The sequence below is a fragment of the Cylas formicarius genome, unplaced genomic scaffold (genome assembly GCF_029955315.1).
Source record: "Cylas formicarius isolate icCylForm1 unplaced genomic scaffold, icCylForm1.1 PGA_scaffold_4__25_contigs__length_36172078, whole genome shotgun sequence".
Lineage (NCBI taxonomy): Eukaryota > Metazoa > Arthropoda > Insecta > Coleoptera > Brentidae > Cylas > Cylas formicarius.
Window position 1 is genome coordinate 12,262,628 of NW_026844334.1, and position 27,014 is coordinate 12,289,641.

At 33.7% G+C, this 27,014-nt stretch overlaps 4 protein-coding genes and 1 long non-coding RNA gene across 9 annotated transcripts in view; 3 read left to right on the forward strand and 2 right to left on the reverse strand.

Annotated features, from left to right (window-relative positions):
• The window catches only part of LOC132700334 (uncharacterized), an 89,167-nt gene extending 74,704 nt beyond the window's left edge, over positions 1-14,463 (forward strand). For 3 of the 5 annotated variants that reach the window (XM_060667564.1, XM_060667567.1, XM_060667568.1), the window contains exons 2-3: positions 11,259-11,439; positions 11,496-14,463. In XM_060667564.1, the coding sequence (XP_060523547.1) occupies positions 11,259-11,439; positions 11,496-12,365 (1,051 nt within the window). In that variant the 3' untranslated portion in view covers positions 12,366-14,463. Of the gene's footprint in view, positions 1-10,928; positions 11,147-11,258; positions 11,440-11,495 lie in introns of those variants that run through there. The other 2 variants (XM_060667566.1, XM_060667565.1) reach the window with 2 other exon arrangements.
• On the forward strand, positions 275-3,199 carry LOC132701318 (uncharacterized). Its single transcript, XR_009618764.1, has 4 exons — positions 275-466; positions 801-899; positions 957-1,132; positions 2,994-3,199. It is a non-coding gene; the product is annotated as an uncharacterized LOC132701318 (long non-coding RNA).
• On the reverse strand, positions 8,980-10,527 carry LOC132700776 (methyl-CpG-binding domain protein 2; the record flags this gene model as incomplete). The annotated part of the gene is made up of 1 exon (XM_060668303.1): positions 8,980-10,527. A coding segment is annotated over one exon (708 nt), but the record flags the coding sequence as incomplete, so codon positions are not given.
• Positions 14,464-14,598: 135 nt separating the features above from the next.
• Positions 14,599-18,593, reverse strand: LOC132700333 (RNA-binding protein Ro60-like). Its single transcript, XM_060667563.1, has 7 exons — positions 18,296-18,593; positions 17,629-18,159; positions 17,376-17,575; positions 17,117-17,322; positions 16,715-17,061; positions 16,433-16,661; positions 14,599-16,338 (listed from the first exon to the last, which is right to left on the reverse strand). Exons 2-7 carry the CDS (start codon positions 18,155-18,157, stop codon positions 16,200-16,202), a joined length of 1,650 nt encoding a protein of 549 aa, XP_060523546.1. The 5' UTR covers positions 18,158-18,159; positions 18,296-18,593; the 3' UTR covers positions 14,599-16,199.
• Positions 18,594-18,741: 148 nt separating this feature from the next.
• Positions 18,742-26,609, forward strand: LOC132700332 (rab-like protein 6). The gene is made up of 6 exons (XM_060667562.1): positions 18,742-19,117; positions 19,169-19,637; positions 21,785-22,381; positions 23,684-23,994; positions 24,046-24,254; positions 25,873-26,609. The coding sequence occupies exons 1-6, from the start codon at positions 18,979-18,981 to the stop codon at positions 26,071-26,073; spliced, it is 1,926 nt and encodes a 641-aa protein (XP_060523545.1). The 5' UTR covers positions 18,742-18,978; the 3' UTR covers positions 26,074-26,609.
• The last annotated feature ends 405 nt before the right edge of the window (positions 26,610-27,014 follow it).

The window sequence follows — 27,014 nt, forward strand, 5'->3', positions numbered from 1 at the left end:
GCTAAATAATAGATTTTTTTTTAATTAAAATATTTGACAGATCATGGTAACTCGTGAAGCAACATCTTAGAATTGAATCGGGGAGTTGTGTATTTGCTGGCAATCCGGGCCTGCTTGGATCATTTTGGAAGATACATACGCCTGCGCTTTTCAAAGCGGACAGACGTGCCCGTGTCCAACTTGACAAAGGCGGAATTATTTTAGGAAAGGTATATTATTTGTAAAAAAAAAATATATACAATTTTTAAGTAACATATTTGACAGACCATGGCAACTAGTAAAGCAGAATCCGAGAATTCAATCGGCGGCTGTATGTTGACTGACAAGAATATAATTGCTGTTAATCCGGCCCTGCTTCTTGTACAAATGCATAGTGGGGAGACATGAACATTTTTCGAAATTGCGGCCCTATCCTCTTGGGATTTTACGTTGGACAAATTCTGAAAACGACCCAGAAATATAATTGGTGAGAAAATAGTTTTTTTTGTTGTGTTAACAGTTAACAATTTTTTTTATTTTGGAAATAAGGGGGTTTCAGTATGTACTGGTAATAGTGAATCAATTTAATGACCTCAGCATCTCTAAACCCCCATCTTGAGACGCGTTAACGATCCGGATCGAGTTACGTCGCGTAATTGTGTCACTTTTTTAATTAAAAAATGAAAGAGATGTACCTACCATACTTTAGAAACCCCCTACTCCCCTTTGGAGGTGATGAAATAAGTTTTGGCATAAAATATAAGTTCCTCGTATTACTTTGATATGATAAGTATAAGTCTTGCCTGTTTTTTTTTTTAAAGGAGGTTCAAACCCGTGCGAGGTGAGGTTTGATATATGAAACAGACCAGTCATGGGGACACGAGATATGGAAAGTTTCAGCGTAGTCGTCGCCAAATCAGGTAAAATTTTGAAAACACATATTTGTGGCAATATAGAACCTCTCTTTTTTTTAACAGGAATATTGAGACTTAGACCAGTATCTTTTTAAGTAGGCATGTGGGGTAAAGAAGACGCAGAAGCTTCAGTCGGGCACCTTCGGTAACGTAGGCGGTTGATATATTTCCACCACTACATATGTTGGATTGGAATTTCCCATTTGATGCTTTGACTGACTAAATGAGGAAACTTGGAGGTAAGCTCTTACGGAATTCTATCGAGATATGTTTAGTAACATATTGGTGCATTACTCTGTCTTCCAGTCAGTTTCACATAAACTTTGCACGTATTATAGAAATGCCACCTACTTTTTTTTGTGTTAATATTATTGAAAGTAGTAGCTGGTAGCTGTAGTCGTAAGCCCAGAGAGTCTCTGTTTTGAACATAATACACAAAATGGGGCGTTCAAAAACAATAGACTGCATGCCTTTTAGAGTCGGCGTAAACTATGGTCATATACCCCTGATCAAATTCAGAACTAGAAAATCGTTGTGTCTCTGCATTAAAAATAATAGTAAAATTTATTGTAGGCACCTAGTAGAGTATCGAAAATTTCCATTTTTAGTGCCAAATTGGTTACTCCAGTAAATTCCAACTGTTCTAATTTTTTTTTAATAATTTATGATGTTAGTGAGTTTCATTGCGATTATTTGTTACTTAAATTTTCTGCGTATTAAACCTTAATTAACAATACGCTATTCGTTAACGCAGGTAGAATTAATGACGCTGACTGACCTGATTTTGTCCAGGGGGGCGTAGTACGGTAGTTTGTACTGTGATGTTTGGTAGTTTGGCAGTGAGCTCTCATTTATGAAACTGGGGAATATTTCGTTATCTTCAAATCGTAAACACGTATCATTAGAATTATATTTTTAAAATATTGATTAGGACATGTACTAAGTAACTAAATGCTCTAGCGAAAATATTCACACATATTGCGGAAAACGTACAAATTTAAATTAGAGAAAATTAACTATTTTTAGAGGTTGGTTTTTCAAAAAGGTGGGGATTTAGTTAAAGAACAGATAGAGACTAAAGGGAAGCTCTATGAGAAAAATTAGAATTAAAAAGTCGATGTTTTCGTGTCTTAGCGAAAGATGGATTATTATTAAAAATAATACTTGCATTAATTGTTGTCACCATTTGTGAAAAATATGGAAAATATCCTCTAGGTTCGCATACCTTTTTTTTAATTTTTTAAGGTGGCTAACAAAATACACAGACAGAAAAGTTTAGATCCTGTTCGTTAATGTAGCGCATAGAAAAAAATTAGAAAAGAGAACGTTTCGTGTATGGCATACGTAGTTAGTACGGAATATTAATCTGAAGGCTGCAAGACAGTGAAAGAGTGATGCGCTTAAGTATGGTTCAGAGAGGTTATTTGGGCTGTAGAAGTTTTTCTTTGAACAGGGTTCAAATAGCGTCTCCTAGAGCGTTAGCAGAGAAGAGTATTACAGTATTTAATATAAGCGTCCAGATTTCATTATTGTTGAGATTGCATAGAAACACACTTTCATGTAGTAGTCGCAGCAGCTTTAAAGTATATGACTTTTTAGTTAAGATGCCTTTCGAGTTTGCTTTATGGATTGATAGGAAATTAAAGGGTAGATACAGATAAGTTACGAAAAAAAGTATGTACACTATCCTCAAAGATCAGCAATAAATAAAAGAAATTGATGAAATAGTAAAGTTGACTGCAATATCTTAAAATCATCAATAAGATAGATAAATTAATTTTGAAAATATTAAATAATAAAAATAGCAAAGAAAATCAAAATCATCAATAAGATAGATAAATTAATTTTGTAAATATTAAATAATAAAAATAAAATTATAATAGCAAAGAAAGCCTACCACGGCCACATACACATAATATTTTCGACATATGAACTTTTCCCAGATAAATAGTCAAATATTTCACGATACCTTAAAACAGAAGCATGCGGAAATATGTATGAAGTTAACGCACGGTAGATGGCTTAGTAAATTAAAAAGGTATACGGTTTCTAATATCCTACTTTATTAATGAAAATTTTAACCAGCTTTTTGTTTTGCAGATATTATTGGTGGTGCCTGCCAGCTTCCAGTTCCGAGAAAAGAAATCCAACACTTTTCGTCTTTATTTCCCCTGTCCTTTGTGCGCAATAAAAGTACAGTTTGTACCCGCGAGGGTACACATTCGCAGAATTATATGTTTTTAAAATAAATGTTTTGGTCAATATTCACTAGGTGGGGTTACCTTATTAAAGAAAATCTTATTCCAAGAGGGGACACTAGTTTACATTCGAACCGCTAGGGGGTGCAGATGGTCACGCGAACAATATGAACAAGTCTCATTGACGCCATTGCTTTTCTTAGGGGTGGGAAAATATCTGGGCTCTGATTGGCTTCGCCGCCATCGCAAACTAGAGGTGGGGAGATTGATTAAATCGCATTTCTGGTTGCTTATCCAATGGGGACCAGTTTCAAGGGATTATGGGTAAAGGCGGAGGAGCTAGAGAGTCGTGGGGAAGGAGGATACGCCCACAAAAGGGAGAGGAGTGGGGGAAGCCTATATTATACTTAATCACTACTGATAATTATGTTGCTCTCTATGAATGTTATTAGAATGTGTTTGGTATTGTGTTAATTCATTTTTATTCACAGGCGTGACCATTTTTTGTTCTTGTAATGTATTTAATGGCCAATAAAGTCTAAAGTCTATTATTATTCTTTAATTCACATAGATAAGTACGGGTCAACATTCCAGTGTCGGTGAAGTGTTGTCACAAAACACAGAGTTTTGCGTCTAATGTTCTATGGTGATTCATTATTATTACTATTATTATTATTATTATTATTATTATATTACTATTATTACTGTATTATAATTTTTGAATTATTGTGTAATGCAAATTCTAAGGTACTTCAACAATATCACGTGTTTCTTTTTAAGTGAAAGTCACTTTGAAGCTAATCAAAAGAAGGTAAAATGGAACTGGCATCTTTAATATTTACAATCATAAAATTTTCAGAAAAAATAAATGCCGCTGTGTGTGGCCATTTTTATATTTTGACATTGACAAATGACATTTGACATGATATGCGTTTTCATAAGCTTAAAATTTTATTTCAGTCTATTTTCGCATCTTTGCAAAATAAACTATACAGGGTGTTTGGAAATTGAGTTCGGCAACTTGGACGAAAGTTTCAACGTCGTAAAATAGTGGCAGTAAGTCATGTAACAAAAATTCGAAATGCATATCGCGATATTCAGTATATGAATATTCCTGATGGACCAGTTGGATAATAAGCTCTTTTAATAGAAACTAATTTTTAACGGATTGTGACAACGACTTTTGAAATTTCATTAAGTCCAGTTAGATAAAATCATATTTACAGGTAAAATTCGAGTCGAGAATAAAAAATCGATTTGTGGATAAACGATAACACTTATCGACTTTAAACAAGAGTAACAATTTTAAGGATTCGTGATTCTGCTTAAGGCAATCTGCTCAATGTTGCAATATCAATCTAAATAAATAAAATGCAGGAAAAAATTAAAAAAATGTTCTAGCTAAAGTGTCCTCTAGTGACAAATTTCTGAAACACATTTATTTTGTAACGATGACTTTTACTAAATCAGGGTTGTGTGTAAAATATCAGCTATTTAGCCCACTGGATAAAATTTAAAAAACAAATGAATTTTGACAAACTAACCACGTTGAATATTTTCTCCAAGGTTCCGAGGTCAATTTCCTAACACCCTGTATTTGTCCGAATGTGTGGGTTAATTCTATAAAATTAATAATTAATAACAGAATTTGTCGTAAACCAAAGTGTATGTCGAAAATTAGTTCCGTGGAGCCGCCAGCCTCGTTTCACGAATTAATTATCTGTAGAGTATGAACAACGGCTTGTTGCGCTTTGTACGCTTTTCCGTGACAACGCGTTAAACTGGTTCCGTTCCGGCAACGAAAATATCTAACGGCAATCGAAAATGAACACGATATTTGCATAAAATAATTTACAAACTCGACATAAATAGGTATAAAGATAATAATTTCACAAAAGCGTACCGTTTGGGACATGTATTGTATTAATTCAACTGATCTAATTACATACAGCAACGTTAACAAAATAATTTAAATAAACCCAAGTCGACAGTGTAAAATAATTATAAATTTTTATTTTTATTTTCTCAACGCTTAAATACAGCAGCTAAAGAAAACTAATAAGCAAAAAAAATGCTACACTCTTCGGAACGTGCCTAATTAATATTTAACATTAGCATAAGTTGGCCATCTAAGGTTTTTTTTTAAGAAAACTACACTTTCTTAGGTAATGCATTAAAATAACAGAAGTTGAATTTTAAAAAATTAAATTGTAGGTATATCAAACATATTTTTTTAAATAACATATTCTCAACAAACTATATATGTTTTAATTTAGAAACAAATATTAATTTATTTTATAAAAAATCACGTGGAGGTTTTAAGGTACTAAAAAACGAAAGAAGCTAAACTACCTTAATTAAAAACTTATCTATCTATATAAACTTTACAACAAACAAGTAAAAATACAAACTTCATTCTTTTTGAGTAAAAAAATTCGTTATTTTTGTTTGTTTATTTTATCTCAATTCAAATTTCATATTCTCGATGTGCCTCTCAACCTCCCAGTTATATTATCAGTAGATTGTAATTTTACCAGAGCTTTGAGAATCATTTGGCTGTAAAACTCCAGTCATAATATCATTATCCGTTAGTAAGTCCGTTGTTATTAAATTATCATCAACAGTTGGGAAGCTATCCAGCTCAGGAAGATACATTTCAATGTGCAATGCGCAACCAATTACTTAGGAAACCTCCAAGTCAATGTCGTCATTGTACTTTGTACTTCTCGAGCCAGAGGTAAGTCATCGTCTTAATCAAACTCATCTTCCAATTTTATCAGACCTCCATGTCGAAAGCTACTTGAAATAGTGGTTGAAGTAACATCATTCTAACATTGTGCAAATAATTTTATGGACTCTAGAATAGTGATATTGAAAGGTTCTTTATTTTCAAATGACTGGATCAAACAATACAAAAAATATCTGCGGTAATACGTCTTAAGGCGTTTTATTATGCACTGATCCATTGGTTGGACGACTGGATTTTTTGGATGAGATGCAAAATTGTCAACCAGAAGCAATATTTTTCTATTCTGCGTTTTAGTTTTTCATCCCAATCCTTTAAATACTTATGAAAAATTTCTGAAGCCATCCACGCTAGCAGGTTTGACTTATAAATGACAAGTAGATTTTTCACATTTCACAACTTCTCCTGCTTCACCAGAAATTTTTCCCACGTTTATGTTGTGATGAACTTTAAAACGTTCGAGCCAACCCGTAGAACAACTAAAATCCTCACCCTGTAATCCCCTGGCTAATTCTTCGGCTTTCGATTTCAAAACTGGACCACTTATTGCAATATTTTCGGATCTTCGAGCCTGAAACCATTGTAAAAGAGCTTTATCTACATGTGAACTTACAGGATTTTAATTTTTTTTAATCCTGTGCGATTTAGTCACTTGCTTTCTTGATCTTTTTGCGATTACTCCAAATTGTAGATATTGTTGTTTTTGCCAGTTTCTTTTGTTTAGCAACTTCCGCCTTACCGATGCCACTCTCAATACCTCTGATAATCTCTATCTTTTTTTACAGTTAAAGACTTACGCCGATCCATCATTTTAACCATAAACTCAAAAAATCGTGTTGGCACACCTTTCCATAAAACAAACAAAAGTGGAAACTGTCGGCCGGACACGCACGTTTCAGAGAAAACCTCGCAAATGATCCGGCTTGTACTTTATAACCAGAACACTAGTAAAAATATTGTATTCTATAACCGTAGTAGAAGTTATATATGGTACGTAATATTCGATGAAAAAATGAAGAGGCCCGAAAAGTAAAATATCTACGTAATACCCGGAAGTTTTCTGTTTCTGATCTTACATAAAAAAAAACTTTTTAACTAAGAGTTTTAACGAAAACGCTGTAGGTACAATTTTTTATTAGTTTTATTATTTTTTTCTAATAAAAAAAATATTTCTGAAAACTAATGAAATTACCACCACAATACAAATCGACATTGGACCAGTTTCTTTAGAAAGTAACTCTAACGCCAAGTTTCGTTTTTCTGTAGTTTTTTGGCTTCGGATGCTTGTGTTTCCGCTTCAAAGGAAGCCGACGTAATGAATCCCTGAGGGCGCGTTTCATTGCGGAAAAACCGAAAGAAAACCTTTAAAGTTTTAAACCATCCTTGGGAATAAAATAAGAGTCGAACATCTTGGCTAATTGAGAAGTTGTTAGAACTTTAGTTAAGTGGAAACACGATACTGAAAAACATCCCCCGGAAAATAAAAGTCAATGGAAAGTTTCGTGAAGACCGGCTGGAAATTTTCAGAAATTATTTCGCATATCCTTGTAGTTCCCTTTTAACACAACGTTGGTACTTATTTAGCAGCGTTGTTTACGGAAAATATTTAGCGAATCCGTCTGTCTGGGCGAGCGTTCACGATTTGGCATCGATTTAGAAGAAAAACTTGTCGTTTTTGAAAGGTTTCCGCGAGCATTTCGCGTATCGGATTTGGTTTCCCGATACAGGTTATTTGTTTGGTAATCCTATTTGACGAATGGGCTTTCTAAAAACACGTCGCGCCTTCTCAATTAGTTTTCATCGACGAACGTGTGATTTCGTACGTTAAAACGACAGAAATAAGCATGGACTACCTTCCCGAATTTTCTTACCCCTTACAGTCGATGAAAAAATGGTCGAGCATCGTATCCAAAACGTCGATAATACAAAAATTTAAAAGGTAATTTTTCTATTACATGTACTGGTTTATATAGTAGTTTCACGTGTGTTGTCCAAAACTAATATTGTTAGTTATAGATAGTGGCAAACTCATTTTTTATATACGTACATAGATAATCTGTACTTACGTTACCGGGACCTCACTATGACAGTTTATAACCTTTAAACGAACTTATTTCGGCATATTAATTAATTTTATAATAAATAGTAAAATCTGGTTCAAATCTTAGACTCTTCAAATTAAACTAAAGTTAGCTCAGTGACGTAGAGACATCAATTACCTCGTGCTTTAGAAAATGTTTCCGATAACAAAAAGTGTGGAGCGAAGTTTAATTTTATATTGACTTTTACAATTCCAAATATTTGTTGTCCTCTAAAAAAACTATTTTTTATTCATTTGAAAGGCATTGTCTGATGCATAGTCTCTATCTCAGAAAGCAGATCGTAGAACCAAATACACGGCAATATCCTATCCTTGAGTCTATCTACCGTTAAAATTCTGTTGTCATAATACTGGTATTCCCTGTATGATACTAGTTGATTTGCTTCTATTGCTCCAACAATATCTTAAATTGAAATGTCTTTCCGTTGTTCCTGATTTTATTAATCTGCAGTATTTTATACCTCCGCGCAGATACTAATCGTAAACTACGTTGCCAGTTCTGGCGATTTTTCAGTAGATCTATTTGAATTTCTAATTTATTCCACTACTCCGTCGTAAAACAAATGAAAACGTAAGTATTATTATACTGTTTCATAAACATAATAGTAATATTTTTATTAGATTGAGATTCAAATTCAAAATAAATTGATTTTTATTATTTGTTCCTATTTTTTCTTTGTCTGTTTCATTTCCTCGAATTTGTTGTACTTATGTTCTTTCCCTTTACTTCTATCATTTTCGGAAATTTCCGTAACAAAATAAGTTCACTGGACTCTGCCGAATTTCTGACTTCCATATTCATTAAGGGAATAAAAATCGAACTGACAACACCGAGCGTAAGCAACCGCAGAAAACGTAAAACCCACGGAATATAGGGACTCGAAAGCCAACTCCATTGCCTTTCTGCCAGAAATAATAGCCGGTTTATTTAAATTTACGACTTAACAGCGTTTTTCATTTAACGGTCATTTATTCTTTTATAGGATTAACGGACGTTGCGAATATTCCCGCCGCAATTTCTAGTTTGGAATACAGAGGATTTATTAAAATGGAAATATGCTTCCTATTTATCGACGCGGCGAAACCAATTTTACAAAGCTCCAAACATTCAGCACAACGCAGATAAGCACTTGATCTTTTTCGATTTAAAATTTTCGTTAAAAAAAGTGTTCAGATAGCTTTAGGTTACGAAATTATAATAGAAACCAATTTGGCGTTCCACTTTGTTATAAATAAATGAACAAACCGGTCGCCAACAAAACACGATACAAATTGGTTACATCCGTTCGATTCGGTTTGCGTACCTACCTAACACACACACGGTAAAATGAATTCGCTACGTGGTTAATAGACGATAGCTGTCAAAGAATTCAGACTGCCGTTACCGTATAAACACAAATAAACTGTTTTCAATTTATAATTAACAGGTTTTAAGGAGCTGTAAAACTTACTTTCGCAGTAATTATTCTTCTTTAAATTATCAAGAAACTCTTGAAGACAGACGGAAAATCCTGATTTTAAGTAAGAAATATTTTATTGGGCGCGAGCTTCTGACTATTCAGGTATAATTTATAGGGTAATTAACTTCCTAATACAAATAACAATGTAGACGTACTACCTTCCCGTTATTGATTGAGATTTAAAGAAAGTCTGTGAAATACAAGTATTCATATTTTATCTTATTGACTATGACATACAGAAGAAAGTATGTGAAATAGTATCCATAGAATTTCTTTACATTGTAATATTTAAAATAAAGTGGTGAAATTGAAAACTTCTCTATTCACACCAGATCAGAATTTATTACGCCTCTTAGAGTACATAAAAAAACACACACCCATACACACTGTTGAACAATTTAACCAGAAGAGTCTCTATTATTTACTGCCCTTGTTTTAAAGCATCTTGTAATTTTTTCCTTGCCAAGGACACTCTTTCCTCCTGTCGTTTGATATCCTCATCGCATATGTTAACTGCTTGTACTAAGGGCTGTTTTGGATCAAGGAAAACTCCGAGGTTTTTTTCTAGCGAACTCTTAGTGCCTGTTTGTCCTGTAACGGGTTGCGAAGAGGCGTGCAAAGCTGTCGCTACGCTCTGTATAATAGTGTCTTCAGTCACATGCGGCCCCACAGGTTTCAGACCTTTAGGAAGCTGCATTGCTTCAAACTCTGTCCCATCTATATCGCAAGCTCTTAACCCTTCTAATCGTTTCTCCCATATCAACTGCTTTGGCTTTTCTTGATTACCATTTTTATAGTCCGATTTGACTTTGCTTTCTTGAGTTTTGTACACGGTAACTGGCTGCTTGAAAATAGACGCAGTTTGCCTTATAGGCGGAACCAGCGAAGCATCGTTCCTCACGCTCCTGCCATAATACAAGTCAACTTTCCCGACTTGTAAACCTGTTTTGCGTAACATCTCTTCCCTCGGTAATCGTTTCGGTAGCTGTGCGCATTCGTATTTCGTTTTTTCAATCGTTATTCCGCTCATAACTATCTTGTTTACAAACGTCGAGCAAACACTTGTGAAGGTTAGAAACTGCCAAAACACAAAGACAGAGCTGTAGAGGCAGGTGCATTGTTCAGAACATATTGGTTAGAGACGGTTACGCGCTGCCCTCTCGCGAACGGTAGCGACACGAAATTTCATCAATAACGCGCTCTACTAACCGCTTGTTAGATGGCGCCAACGTAAATATTAATGCCAATTCGAAATACGCCAACAGTTTAACAGCCAACATTATTTAATTAACATTAATTTAGTTATTCGTCTGCAAGTGTCAATTCTGAGCGCACATTACTTTAAAATATACCGCACCAAAATTCAACAAGATTTCGACGAATAGCCGGGAGAAGTGAATGTCTTCGCTTTTTTTTTTTTGCCGACAGTGCACTAGCCTTTCTACTCACGACCTTGCTTTATTACCGCAAGGACGTTGCCCACGAATCTCGAATAGAATCATAAAACCCCGTTTACTCTATTATGTTTATATTTTTGTTGCCACAGAGCGGTACTTATCTAGCCAGCAGCGTTTGCGTCTAGCTTGCGTACTCGTACCTGCATTTTAGTGCAGAATGTTTTACTTCGCGTTGCGGTAATCGTGTGGTTATTCAAATTAGCGGTAATTCGTTGACTCTGCATTTACCGACCATATTGATATGAATTCGAAAATTTGTAATAACGATATTTTAAGTTAAAATAATTTAAGGTAGAATTTTCCTGTTCCGTGATTTATAATATCGCAAAAAAACAAGATTATTCGCTTTTCCAGAATAAAGTGAAAAAGAATTAAAAATAAAAATTCGTTTTTCACTTTACAGATCTCGAAGTTTGGGGACGGTCACTCGTTTTCAAAGTCCCGTAAACACAACCGGCAGTCAGATGACGTCATGCGATTTCGAAAACCTCGACGACGCCCGAAAATTGGTGAGAGACCTGAGACAAAAGACCAGAACGCAAGCTCAACAGATTATGGCTTGGAGGCGGGCGTATAAACTTCAAGTAAGTATTCTAGTCCCAAAAAAAATGACGCTCTTACATTCACTTACCGTTTGCAGGAAATGCTCGTGACCAGGCTGCAAAAGGAAAAATGTGAACAACTCAAAGTCCTGAGTTCAAAGCTGCTGCTTCTTGAATCCAGGCTGATACGGAAGCAAAAGGATATAGCAGCCATGTTGAACGTCAGGGAAACGATAATTTGCCGGCAGCAGAGGATTATCGAAACTCTAACTACCCGTCTGACAGACAACGGCTTGGAGGTTCCTCACGAAATCACAGAGCTGGAAAACTGCCTTCCGGATTTGGATTCGTTAAATGATTCAGATAGCGCCGTCGTCTTGGAAGACGTAGATTCTGACAGTACAGTATATCATCCAATTAAGCTTCGACCCTCCACTAGAGATGGCATCACCGTCGTTCGGTCCATATCGGATGCCATTGATCCTAACCTCAAGTACACCTCTATGCGCAGAAACAATTGTTTCCTACGAAGACCGGAGATACTGGAAACGGTATACAGTGTGGAAGAAGACGCAGATGATAACCAAAACGAGAAAACCGAAGCAAACAAACGAAGGGAGTCGTTCGCAACCAGAGGAAAGTCAAATTGTAACATAGATTCAGGCGACGAGAATGTTGCGAAGCAAAAAGCGAGGTTGCCAAATTGGTCGTGTCAGAATGGTGATGACACGACAAGCGATTCCGAAAACCAAGACAATCACAAACCCAACGCTAGTCCTGTCAGAACTTACAACAGAGTGATGCTTAATCACCGCTCGGTTACAAAACCCAAGGATGTGAAGTACAAGCGCATAAACAAAGCAAAATCGAAGAGTTTGGAAGAGCTTCGGGGCCGACTGAAAAATTGGGTGGAACAGGGCAGCAAAATACCGGGAGTCACATTAGAACACAGCCAGAGCTATGCTTAATTGTGTATTAAATGTTTTGTGATTATATTGTACTTTCATATCGCGGCTATTTTCAGTCAATTCATTTCGTCAACTTATCAGCTGAAAAAAATCTGTGATCTCTACATTGGACCTTTTATTTGATAGTTGTTTCGGCACTTGGAACTCCATTAACGCAATGTTATGCGAGACTAATACACATCTCTAACGCACAAGTGTTTAAATTCTTGTACAGTAAATTCTACCAATTTTAGGTTATGATACCCTGTTATTCTTGCGTCCTTTTTTTCTTACGTAAGCATGCCAATGATTGTTTAAAACCACTAAAGAAACCCGAATGTTTGTTCATTTTTAATTATAAGACATCCATGGAAGACAGGACAATTTATTCATAATAAAAGTATAAACCGTCAGCCAACATTGTGCGAAAAACAGTTACCTCCGAAAATTAAAGTTAGGATGACCGCAACCTTTTTATTCCACACACTAAACGATGCAAAAGCATTGTAAATAACTGTTCAATTGTTAATTAAAAGCGAAAACACTTTAAATTTCAAAATCAAAATTGAAAATGGTATATTCAGAATACTAATGTCAACTGATAATATGGAGTTGTGCTTATTGTGTCGTGTGATTCTGAATAGAAATTGAAAATATTTTCATCCCTACATAGTTGAGAATCCAAATATATAAGTCTAATTTGAACACATTTGTAAACAGTTTATTCAATAATTTCACCTTTCTTCATTGCCTACACTTCTTTTCAATTTTCAATTAAAACCTGTATAAATGCAGCTTTATTTGGCACGACTGTGCTGTGACAGACGAATAATTGTGCAAGAATTGGCACTAAAATTCAGCGCCAAGCGTCAAAAGTAAATCAATATTATTATGGCTGTAAATCACCCCTAAACTTCAAGTAATATGTTACCAACCTCTGAAGTAAAGACAATCATTTACATTTCAAGCAAAACGTGTAGAGATGGGCGACTGGAACTTGTACTTACTAAATAATGTTACTTTTCTGGGTCTCACGTTGGGCGCTAAAAGTGTATTTCGCGATTTAGCGATTCTCGCTATGACTGCATAAGTGATACAGTAATATCGTTAAAAAAAAAAGCTTATATAAATTTGCAATTCTGTACCCAAAAGGATGAAATAAAAACTTGAACCATGTACGTAGCGTTAATGATGCGACTTATTTTAATTAATGCGGTCTTTTCCTGAGCGATGTTCCTTTTCGACGCAAATATACATACGCGTGTTTGTATTGGAATATGTGATATGACTTAAGCTATCTGCTCGAAAAATTTTCCATTTTATACTTAACAGTTTTCAAACTATCTGGGCTATGATCCCAGATCTAAAATGACTTATGAAACAGCAAACCGTAGTTTTGTGTATTACTGGCGACGAGTTGGACCTTTTTATGTTCGAAAAATTTATTGGCGCTTGAAGAAAACAAAAGGTAAAACCTTTGTTTGACAAAAATGATTAGTAATCAGAATATTGATTGTTTTTAACTAAATTACAATTTAAATGCTGGAAATGTGCCACTACAGTAATTTTATTTACTATATTTTGTTATTATTTTATATTATATTTCCATCAAATATATTTGCAAGTAGATTTAAAGTAACCAAATTTATAAATATGATTTCAGTATGGTGCTGAAGTATTTACAAAACTATTGCTGCTCTACTATAGTTTTTGTGTCGAATGTTAATAATTTTAACTATTTTTGCTTTTAATAAATTTATATTTTGACAACTTTATTTCAACCTATCATATGATAAGCAGCCTTAGTACTAACATCCATTGCCAGAGAGGTTTTCTTTTAAGACATAAAATGAAGAAAGAAAAGTCCGACTCATCACTGTTGAGCAGTCTAGCATAATAGCCTAAATAATTTCTAATATATAAAAAGGTAACTAACAAACATATCACACATTTTAGTGTTGCCCGAAGAGTTCCAAACAATTTAGCGTATTTAATTTAGGTGATATAATGCCGGACTGATGCCTATCTAAAACGGTCCACGCATCTAAATATTCAAATGTTTACTAAAATTTTGAGCAAAATATGTACTCGTGACTACTGAAAGAATAATAATGAGATTTCGTGCAAAATTGGTTGTTTTTTTTTCACAAACTAGGTAATATTTGGGATTTTAAAATGTTCGTAAAAAAGAAAATGTGTTAATAAAAACAACAAAGTAACTCAAAATTAGTAATTTATATTTTCACAAAGCGTACAATTATTTTATTTTTCGTAAAAAAGAAACGAAATGTAAAGCTAAAAAAAATCACAGGATCCCTTTTGACGGAGTAACAATATTTATTCCATAAACCGAGAGCAAAAATATTTAGAGATCAATGTTATAAAAAAAATTGCCTGCAGACCATTTAGTGAACATAATTCTTCTATTTTCATCAAACAACAATTGACAAATCAAAATTTTTGGTTACTATTAATTTGAAAAGCCAAAGCAAACACCAACGAAAGAATAGTTTCCATTATTTCCTAAAGTTATCATTTTTTTTTTGGCGAGGTTGATATACCTCAGTTTTTCATAAATTTTTTAATTAGTTAAACAAATCCTAGATAAAATTAACACAACTCCAAAAAGTAAACAAAGAACCAGTTTAATTCCTGGGCATACAATTCCAAATTCGGAGATGCGCGCGCAGTTCAATCATATTACGCAATATTTGAGGTAATAAAACACAGCCTTAAAAACGAGTCGGGAAATAAATGAGTACCAAACGGAATTGCGTCCAGGGAATGAAACAGGAGAACTTTTTTTTATTAGTGAAGGCACATCTCTAAGATTAGTGACGAAAAAGCTTGCGCTTGATAATTATTATACCTCATTATTAAGCACTTTCAAATCTAATCTAACCTAGAACAAAATTATCTGCCAGAGAAAAAAAAGTGAAATATCTCGTGGGAGATACGAAAATACAGGTTGTCAACAAATACATATCCATAATTTGGTATAAATTATAATTTATGTTTACTGTTATGCAGATATGTAATGTTAATTAATTTTTAATGTGGTTCCGACAAAATAACTGAGTAAAATCGACGGCTACAATGAAGTTTTATTCTATTTGACGTGCATGCAAATTTTTAACGTGATAATACACAATATAAGATAAGGTCCCCACTCTTTCTAAGCACTTCATGGCAGCATTAATACACATATTACAAAAAGCTGAAATTGTTAGTTCAATAAAGGCATCTAACGGTTGAGATTTTCCAAGAAACATATTTTTTGACTGTGAAAAAGCATCTTGACCAAAAAAATTGTAAGGAAAACAACATTTTAAAAATGCCCTTTTAAATGAGCTAGGATATAAAAAAATTTAAATAGAAAAACAATTTTTGGAACAAAATGGGTGCGATTTTCCAAGAAACTTATTTCTTACATTTGAAAAGGCACCTTGACCAGAAACTATGATGAACTGTAACCAAAAACAATTAAATATATTTAGGCTACTGGTCATATATAAAATTTTAAAAATTAAAAAAATGCCCTTTAAGAGGAGTTAGCATATAAAAAAAATTTTAATAGAAAAAATAATTTTTGGAACAAAATGGTTTTATATATATAACTGATTCTTCCAAGTAGAAATATAACAGAACTTCTAGGCGAACAGTCTTTCACAGGATGACACAGCCCTATTAATATTCTGAATAAGATGATATTAAAAGTGTAAAAATTCCTACTACCAACTATTTTTTCCTTAACCTAATTGTTTTTAGTTCTTAAAATGTTGCCGCATATTTTATGCATGAGAGTTGAACACTTCTTTTGTGGATGGACAAATATATCTCAGTTTGATAAGTTATTTAACGAAAAGTACCTCTACTAAAACACTCTATGACTTTGCAAGCACTTGCGTCAAATCCAAGTACATCAATCATGTTGGGGATGTCCTGTGAACCTGCTGCCACAAAGTTGGGAGATGAAGGGCAAACCATAACCAATCTGAAATCAATCATAAGGTTTAAATGATGGATATAGCCTTTCAATTTAATCTTTTTTTTTTTCATTATCTACTAACAAAATTATATATCCTTACTTTGCATCTGGTAGTCTAGAGCTTTCTCGATATTTCTCAAGGGGCTCTGTCTGAAATCGAGATAACTTCTCCGTTTTGGGAATGTTCTCCCGAAACCGGTGATGTATAAAATTAATAAATACATCAAAAAGCTTATTCTCCTTTGAAGCCCATTCAAATGAACTTGAATATAAAGAATAACTGCTCTTTTTTGAACATACATTTTCCACCAGGTCAGCAAAAGAAATGTCTAACAAAAAGAAATCTGTTAAAAACTGCACAACCCCTGTTTAAGCCATATACCTTTATGGACATTAATTATATTGATTCGATCATTAAAGTATGTAGCTATTGTAACATGTTCCTCAACTTTCAACAAAACTAGAGCAAAACTAACAGCAGCTTCAACACAATTTAGGGTTTTATTCCCTATACAATGTGAGTTCATTGCTTTCTCAGTTACATCTATGGAGATGAGATATCGTTTCTTTGTGGGGATTACATTTTTGCAAGCCAATGTAAAACAGTTTTCTAAAGCAGTTAAAATAGAAGGGCATTTAGCCTCCGTTCTGGTTTTGGCTTTTTTCAATTCTTCCTCTGAAAGTTTCTTGTCATTCTGCAAATGATGGAGCAACTTGGGATCAATAGGCCTAAAAAAACGTCACAATTTGTTTGATGGTACGGCAGCAATTAGTTGCTACTCACCGACCACCCTTTTCCAATTTTTTCATGTAAGAAAATACATCAATAGGATGAACTCCGCTAGCTTTTACCTTCTCTGCGTTTGTAAAAATATCCAGTAGAAAAGCATGCACAGGGGAATTCTGCTTTAGAAGGCCTAATTTGTACAATTTTCCTAAACATGGCAAAATTTCTTTGAGGAGCATATTTGACAAAACCGCAGTCCATACCTGAACAAATAAAATGTTTTCTTTTAACCCACAATTAAAGACAATTTACTTACATCTTTTGTTTGGTGCAGATCAGGATTTACTTGGTGAATAGAATAGTCAAATTCGGTGATAATTTCAACTGCTTTTAGGGAATCACTTGTTTTCCTTAGCTCTTCAGATTTTTTAATTCTATTTATAATATCTTTTGCTTCCTGCGGCTCCGCATCACTATCAGTCTGCTTCAAAATATAATTAATAACAATGTTTTTAGCTAAAAATAAGTCAGCTTAACATTAACCCCCTACAAAATGAAATTAATCTTACTTGCAGTGTCAGATTTGACATGGGCTAACTTGATTAAATCCTTATGTGACCACTTGTGATATCGATTAAACTTAGCATAAGATTGGGCTAGTTCTAAAGGTGACTTGCGATTGTAGAATTTCCCCACTGCTTTAATGACGGTATGGGATAACTTAGATTTTTTGAGGCGAGTTTTAGAATGGTATTTAATAAAATCAAAGAATTCTTGATCACTTTGGCATATTTCCAGAACTAGGGAAGTAACCCTATGTTTTGATTCATCGCTTATGTCGTTCAAGTTTAAAATGTTCGCTAAATAGTAAAATAAAATAACCCTGTTTGGTAAGTTTTTATCTGAATTAGCTTGTTGTATCAGAGACAACAGCCCTTCCAAATTGGTTTTGACAGCTTCGTGAATTAAGCTGTAAGTTGCTTCTGAGGAAAATCCCTTGTAAAGATCGATGTTACCGACTGCATAGCTGGAATTGGCTGAGTTAATGTAAAGAACACGCAGCAGCCTCTCACGCTCTGTTAGTGTTGACAGAGCCATCACTACAATAAACAAACACATAATTTTTATGGTACTTTCCTTAAACACTTTAACTACTCCAAATATTCGAAATATTCTTTAAAAACAATATTATTGAGTTAACGCATTGTTTACGATACTAAATAATTAAATTTTTACCTGAAAGACTCTTGATATAACTATCCTTAATTTTTGAGTTCACAATCTGGCCAAAACAAAACGAAATTTATTTTTGCAAACTGTCAGAAATAACTAAAGTTGGTCGTAAACACACAAATTTTGACGTTGATAAATATGGTGTTTATGAACCTCTATAATTACGATTATTAGCAACACTCCAAAAGTACAAACTATTTCAAACGTCCTTTGCAGCTTTTTTACAAAAATAATATTTATATTTTATAAAAAACCATCAAAGTTTCGTGAAACTTTAACGTCTAGGTTCGCCCTTTTTAGGCTTTTGACATTTCTGAGAGGAAAACGTGTTTACTCAGCTGGCAACTGACGGAAGGCTTATGCTAATTCGTTTCAGGAAAATTTAGAACCTGGACGCTATTTTTATCTTTGTCTCTCTTTAAAACGAACAAATTTATACATTTGGTCAGGTCAGTATAGATTGGCTATATTGTTAAATTATTCCTGCTGAAGGCTGAAAAACATTATCTTATCAAAGACAACTTTTTAAGACCCTCAGTTATTTCAAATTTCCTGAAAATATTTGCTATGTGTTTCTTTATTCAATAAATCATGTTTCTTTGAATTTTCCAATCTGGGAACTATGCTAGTGCTTGCTCAGAATGTTTTCATGAGCATATGGATAAAAATTAAATTCGATATAAAACATGTTTTCCGCTTTTAAAAGACTTGCTAACAAGGGTGATGGAACTCCTAACGGTGCTTCCACCCCTGGAAAAATTACCAGTCACCAAACAATGTCTTCATCACTTCAACGGAAATTCGCTAAGGGTGTTCAATATAACAGTAAGCTTTTATTATGGTTTTAGATCTATAATTTAAGTGGATTCTTTTCAGTGAAAATTGTTATAAAAGGTGATCGGAACGTAGGCAAAACATGTCTGTTTCATCGACTTCAAGGATTAAAATTTATAGAAGAATATGTGCCGACAGAAGAAATTCAAGTTGCATCTATCCAATGGAACTACAAGGCTACAGACGATATAGTTAAAGTTGAAGTCTGGGACGTGGTTGATAGGGGTAAGAAGAAGAAACATTTCGATGGACTCAAGCTAGAAAATTCCCAACTGGAGATGCCAGAGGAAGCCGCATTAGATGCAGAGTTTTTGGATGTTTACAAGGGTACAAATGGTGTTATTATAATGCTAGATTTAACCAAATCGTGGACTTTTGATTATGTCCAAAGAGAGCTGCCCAAAATTCCTAGTCACATTCCAGTTATAATTTTATCTAATCACTGCGATATGTCACATCACCGGACTGTTACTGCAGATCATGTGAACTTTTATATTGATTCAATAGCAGAGTAAGTATCAAAAAAAATTTGTTATTATTATTATTTTTTTCATGATTATTCTATGAAGGAACTAACATTTCACATTAAATTGAATAAACTTTATAAAGAACAAGGAGAATTTTTCAAAACATGAACAATTTCAAACACAGAATGACAATGCATCAAAAGGAATGTAATAACAAGAAGCTTACAGTCAAAGTAAAATTGAAAGTGCTGAATATGTCCTGAGTAATCAATTCAGAAGAAGGAAGCTTCGAGAAACTATGTGTCAGAAAGAAAAAAACCTATCAGAAAAGCATCTAAGAGAAAATACTGGAAATTATTATCATTATTTAATCACATTCTCCAACTTAATTGCCACATATCAAGAAATAATTTTGTCTTAGTAGGTGTTCGAACTTTTGCCAAAAAAATATTAATAACTGTAGAAAACTACAGAATGCAGAAAGTTGGGGTTGTTGAAAAGGGCTGGCCAGATTGATACACATGCGGAAAATAAGTAAAATTTATTTTCCCAAAAAAACTAAATACAATGACATCACTTTTGTTGCAACAAAAGATGGCTAAATAAGAGCCTACCATGCTAATAAAAAACCGCATATCAAAATATTTTTCTTAACCTATACAGACTGTCCAAATAGTGTGTCATAGAAATGTATCTAGTTTAATATTGTTTCAGAGAAAAATGGTAGATACTAAAGTTATAGATTAGAATAAAAGAAACAATTTAAAATTATGTTCAAACATGCTTGATAAATATGTGAGAACTCAAACTTATTTTTTAACGGAATACCCTGTATGTTATGACATTAACAGATCTCTTTTATACTCAATCACTCAATGTAGGGCTGTTATGGTCTATACTGAGTGTTTTCGAATTTATGGCAATTTTAAGCAATACTAATATTGCTAATAGTTAGAGAAAAAACATTTTAAAACTAATAGCCAAATTGCAAAACAAAATATCTGTTTGATTAAGTTTCATTTATGTATTGTTCGAAACATCTTCCACCAACTTCGATGCACACTCTACCGTGGTCTTCAACATATCCCCACAGAAAATAGTCCATCTTGGTTAGATCAGGGAATCTAGGTGGCCATCTTCTAATCGGACCACCTCTTCCTATTCACCATTGACGAAATAACTTGATGGGCATAGTATGCAAGAACTCACTTCACTGGGAATATTTCTTAATAAACCACATCTGCTCTAAAAAGTCTACGTAAACTTGCCCCTTAACTATATTAAAAAAAATAAGGCCTTACAACGTTATTTCCTATCATACCACCTGAAACATTTTTGCTGACTATGTGTCATTATATATAAGAGTGAAAATTATGCCTATTAAGACAACCGCTTTTATGGAATGGAAGTCATCTTGCTCAAAAATTTTTTCTTGTGCCCATTCACAAAATATTGATGTAATTTGATAATTTTCATTATGTTCTTGATATACCTGAAAAAATAGTAAGTTTAAGTATAAGGAATGCTTAATAAAATTGAAAGAGCATAGAATAAAAGTAATTAATGGAAGTGTAATATATAGGTTGTTTTATTTGATTAAAAAAAAATATTTTTTATTTTGACTCACCTTGTATAAACGATTCGAACTAACTTCAAGAAAAGTATAGGATGAATGACTGTACGACTTCATAAAATTGTTGGTAAAACGATTCGAACTATCTTCAACACAAGTATATGACAAATGACTATTAATTTATAAAATTGTTGGCATAATGAAATTAGAATCTCCTTGAATATTTGAAAATAATTTTAAATTGTTCCTTTTCGTCATATCTATAACTTTTGTATGTAATATTTGTTCTAAAACAAATAATAAATTTTATATAATTTTGACACACGATTTGGACACCCTGTATTATGAATAACAAAAATAAAAACTCCAAATAATGTCGTATCCTTGATATTTTCGTTATACGTGCCATTTTTAATCCTAATTTTCGTTCTTTAGCAAAATATATGTAAATTTCCTTTTAATATTTAAAAATTATATTTAAAATGTCAATAATAATTCTTGGCGAATCCATAATGTGAACAGAATGTTTTTGCTGAGAAATTCTCAAAATTGCCTGAGAAGTGCCGGAAATAATTTTTGCGATAATTATATTTATGTAAGTCGTTTAAATTTTTGTAGAAGTAGGTCTGCGCAAATTAGGCATACCGAGTCATCTATGCGAAATGGTTTTGGACTTAAAGTTTTACACAAGTTTTTCAATTTGCCATTCTTGCAATTGCAAAAACAGTCTCTGCTACGACAACTTGAAAGAAACGAACTCGAGACTGCGGCAACTATACAAGAATTGGATATATTTTGCGACTCCGATGAAGCAAATTATAGCAAATTCTTAGAGAATTTGGTCAAAAAACGGCGGGAAGTTGCCGATTCCAATGCTAACATCCCACCCCCATTGGCGCGCCCCCCCGTTCCGGGAAACTCTACGACTACCGATATGAAACGTTCACAGAGTTGTTCCATCGTAATTGGTGCAGGCAGACCCATACCATATGGTAACTCGTCGAACTTTAACGATCCGAAACCGTCTGTGTCAGCCATCAATAATACCGAGGTAGCTAAAAACCGGTTACCAGATAAAAAGAAGTTGGAAATTAGTCCCGTAACTTCCCTCGAGGAGTTTTGCCCAGATGGTGGCCAGTTATCTGGGTTTCTGGATGATGTTCAAGTCAATCTGCAGAGCAATTTGAAATTGGTACCTGATGAACTATCTGATTCGTAAGTCTTGGTATACGGTTATTGTATTTTTCCTAGTGTCCTTAAAAAAGTTCATTGGCTATTTGATTTTTTGAAATTAATAATTTAGATATACTCTGACTTTAGCATTAGTTTAGGCAATTTTACAAGAACATATTTTTTTTCTATTCCGTACTCCAAAATACATAATCATGCCTGTTCAGGCGTGCGTAAAGTGCTACTTTAAATTCTCAGTTTCATTAAATACGTGTTTAGAAACTTGTTCGAACACTGATTTATGAAAAACTTGCCCGGTTGTACCTAAGCTTAAGTGACTAAACTTGGTCCATAATATAATCTGATGCCCATACCTTCGCAAAGCGAGGGTTTCGCGGTGCAATTTAAAGTACAAAAAAATCATGTATATGTCATATTTATATTTTTTTGATTATTTGTTTTTTTGTTCAATACAGAGTGTTCGAAATATCGTTTGCGCCCCGTTTAAGGCTGTAGATCGTCGTAAAATCTTTGTAAGCTGTGTAAATTCTATTTTGTTCACATCTAATCATCTCTAATGATATTTAATTTTAAGAAAATCGTTAGTATCTTTCAGTGAAATCTGTCTAACAAAAAAGAATTATCAAAATTGAGCCTTAAACAAACATTCTACAGGCGTAATGCTTAAGCGAGGCGACCGCAATGTTGCCAGCACACTATATTCGTTTATTAGTATAGTTAGGTTTTATGTAATCCTGAATAAGGAGTCTTTGTTAGAAACATAAGTTTTTAGTGCGTTTTTGAGAGATCTATTCAACAAAATAAATTTATCAAACTCAAATCGTTCTAAAAGTTGGTACAGTTGGTTCAAAGTACTCCTGACTATAAGTTGAAGCAATAGGAAAAACAAGGTTTTAGTGCATTTTTAGAGACCTATCCAAAAACTATATCAAAATCGAACCATAAACAAAGATTTTACAAGGGTGTACAGTTCTTATGTGGGACACACGGTATATATGCTTTGTCAGGCTTTCACACACTTTAACATTTTATTTCTACCATTATTTTTTAAAATAATAGACCAAGGAAACCACAAAACAAATTATTGTGTTTTGCAATTCTTTTGTTTTTCACTTAAAGGAATGATACCATTTCAATTATTAAGTCATAGGGACCTTATGAATTCCAGAAAGTCGGCTGTAAATAATGGTTTAATTGTGTTCCGCGAACGGAAAACATTATTACAAAAATGTAGTAATTTCTGAAAATTTGCCAAACTCAAATTTTATTTAAATTTAATAATAAAGAAATATAGTGTATTGCGTTAAACAATATATTTTCTTCTAGCGATACGGATACCGGTAATCCGCTAGTATCGGAACTTCAAGAGGACATTGAACCCGAGGAATTGTCAATCTCAAAACCGCCAATAAAAGTCGTTCGAAAGATGGACGGTGTGTGCTCGGCCCCTGTTAGGATAGGAAAATCTGACGGCAGCAGCGAAATTGAGCTGGAAAAGACTTTGCCGGATGATTATGACATGAAACAAACTGTGGACGAGTTTGATTCTACTATTAATTCTGAGATATCGGAGTTGACGTCGGATGTCTATGACGCTTGGATAGGTACCGATACTAAGTTGAGACGATCGCCCGAAGGCAAGGCTATGCTAAAAATAAGTCGCATTTTTCTACAACTTATATTTTTAGGAGGCGAAGATAATTCACTTGTAAGCCAGACCTTGGATTATAGTAACAGTGCTGCATATGACGATACGACCAGCGTGACATCTTCTAACGTTCACATGGAACTTTTGACTTCTAAGAAAACGCCCAGTTCGGGCAACATAAGTTTCCAGAGCGAATGTGAAGACACGCACCCCTCCACTTCGTTGAAAAAGGACAAAGTGAAGGAAAAGGTATGTGGATCAGATAGTGAGACTCTTGAAAATGGAGCTTTAGTATAGTTAGGAAGGTTTCAACCATGAAACTTAGTGTGGCACCGGTTTTTGACTTGGATCGTTTTTTTAATTGTATTTAGGTTACACATTAATTAATTATTGATCCTAATTATGGTTTGGACCAATTAAACTTAGAATGCTTTGACGTTTCTTGTGTTAAAACTTGTAGCTAGAGTTTTCCAAATACAATCTTTTATGGTTTTGACTTCGGATTGAGTTTAAGACCGGCCTGTTGTAAAGCATAAGAGACCATTCCTTTCAGTACGTGTACCAAATATTTTCCTAGGAAATCAATACAGATAATTGATTTATAATGATTGATTGATTTATAAACAGTATTTTCTTAGCCGTCGAAGCTTTTGAGTTATTTCCATTCCGTCTTGTGTTCCTAATTAGTAATTACCAACTTACTGTTATTCACTGCATGAACTAATAATAATCGAGGAATCTCGACGACGAAGCTCTACACAAATCCTTCGGCTTTCAGCATTTGTAGGCACGAAGTACCGAAGCACGGTTTTGGAATGTCATTGTGGAATTGCGAATCTATTTATTAAGGGTTACAAAGCGAGGTAGGCCTGCGGTTAGACCTTGATAAAATTTTACAAAGTTAAATACGATTAAGTCGTAAAAACGGTATATTGTTTGCAGAACTCTAACATGTAAACACACTCATTACTTACTAAACTAAATACGAGTTGAGTTTATATTAACTAGCCCCTTCAACAATCGATGTTAGGTTTTGCGATTTTTTTTTCAAAATTTCCGAGAGCATTTTTTTGAATGGTTTTCTTATTAATGTGTATCGACGAGATGTTGTAATGTGACAAAAAAATTAAACTATTAATTTTCGCGGGTCGCCTTTCTATAAATAAATTCAGAAGCTTTATTTGAGCCACACTCTATTTGGCGACTTGTGATTAAGAAAGTGTGGCACCAATCAGAATAATATATTCCAATAATATATTTCTGTTGAGGTTGTTATTGTGTAGAATAAAAGGATAAAATTAATGCAGATCAACTGAACAACGCAGTTGTTGAAAGCTCTTAACCTAACCAACTACCTGCAAACGGTCCTAAAAAGTGCATCGTAGACCCATGTTACCTATATTATTCAGAATTACCACTTAAATAGCAAAATGTCCAAAAGATGCAGATATTAAACAACCATTGACAAATTATACGATCCATGAATCTTCATAACAATTTCTTCAACACAAACAATTCTTTTCAATGTTTAGAAATAATTTGTTTTGAAAATGCTAGTCAATAAATTGCTGAATACACATTCATTTTGTTTCTAAGGATTAATTAAACGCTTATTTAAAATGGTTTTGCGCTGTTTAGTTTAGGATCATTCTAACTTCCCGTTTTCATAGGTAGGTGACATCGTACAGCATAAACTTTTTGCACTTTCAGGTTAAAGAGCTTAAAAATGCAAATAAAAAGATTTTTTTGCTTGTTTTGGTTATTTCACATAACAAAACAATAAAATGTTTTCAACCTTTTTTCCATATATTCCTGAAGTTGAGTACACTGTTTCCGAGATGTTTATCTAAAAAAAACACTCTTCCAGTCTGAGAAGAAAGAAAAACATAAAAAATCGAAACACAAAGACAAAGAGAAAAACCACACCTCGAACAAACTCGACAAAGGCGAGAAGAAGCTGAAGCGCAAATCTCGTAGCGGCACAGCGTCTCGCAGAGACGAGCTCGAAGAGTTTTTGAACGGCAGTCCCCATTCACCTATCAACGATGACGCTTACGAGAGCATATAGCATTTATGCAATTCAATACCAAAGAATTTAAGACACGTGTTGATCTGCCAGAGAATGCTATTTGAGCCGTTGGTGGACGTGTTTGTGGCTACTTAGAGGGCCGCAAATGGGCAGAGTCGTGATATATTGTAAGAGGCCAAATTTATTAAAATGACAAAAGCGAAAGTGATATACGGAGTTATGCGCAATGTCGTTATGTTTTTTCTTGTATACAGCCATTCCTGAAAAAGACAATATATTTAAAATACAATACCTGTAAGATTGTTTCATTTACACATTTCAATTTCGAAAAAATTATTGCCTCATAGTATTTCTATCGCTGCAGTTGCTTTTTATATCCATACAAGATTTTATATTAGCTTTAATGTTGTTAAAATGGAAACTGCGTTTATATATTGTTAGTGCGTAATATTTTCGTGAAGTCTGCATGCATTCTCGAATTAATATGGTGCATTTTGCAAATTAACTAATCCTAAAAAAAATCCGAGTTACTGTTTTATATTGTTGTATTACTGTATAATAAAGAGATATATCTATGTCAACTTTTGTGCGTTTTATTTATTCAATCTACAGTGTGTCCCACTTAAGAACTTCGCACCCTTGTAAAATCTTTGTTTATTTTGATAATTTTTTTTGTTGGATTTGTCTGAAAAGTGCACTAAAACCTTGGTGCCGTTAGATATTTAGAAAAAATTGATTGGAGTACTTAGAACCTAAGTATACAATTTTTTAATGTTTCAATGCAGGGTGTTTGAAATATCGTTTGCGTCCCGCTTAAGGCTTTACATTGTTGTAAAATCTTTCATTATGTTGGATGTTGGATGGATCTCTCAAAAACGTATTAAAACCTTATGTTTCTTATTACATCAAGGGTTTGATTTTGATTATTCTTTTTTTGTTAATGATTTAAGCGGATTAGATTTGAACTAAACAGACTACAA

Coding starts and splice junctions, on each gene's coding strand:
- LOC132700332 (XM_060667562.1), top strand. CDS start 18,979: ATGTTTTCCGCTTTTAAAAGACTTGCTAACAAGGGTGATGGAACTCCT. Junction 19,638..21,784: donor TATATTGATTCAATAGCAGA/GTAAGTATCAAA, acceptor AAATTTTTGTAG/AAGTAGGTCTGCGCAAATTA. Junction 24,255..25,872: donor AGGACAAAGTGAAGGAAAAG/GTATGTGGATCA, acceptor ACACTCTTCCAG/TCTGAGAAGAAAGAAAAACA.
- LOC132700333 (XM_060667563.1), bottom strand. CDS start 18,157: ATGGCTCTGTCAACACTAACAGAGCGTGAGAGGCTGCTGCGTGTTCTT. Junction 17,323..17,375: donor ATCTGCACCAAACAAAAGAT/GTAAGTAAATTG, acceptor TTATTTGTTCAG/GTATGGACTGCGGTTTTGTC. Junction 16,662..16,714: donor TATAATTAATGTCCATAAAG/GTATATGGCTTA, acceptor TCTTTTTGTTAG/ACATTTCTTTTGCTGACCTG.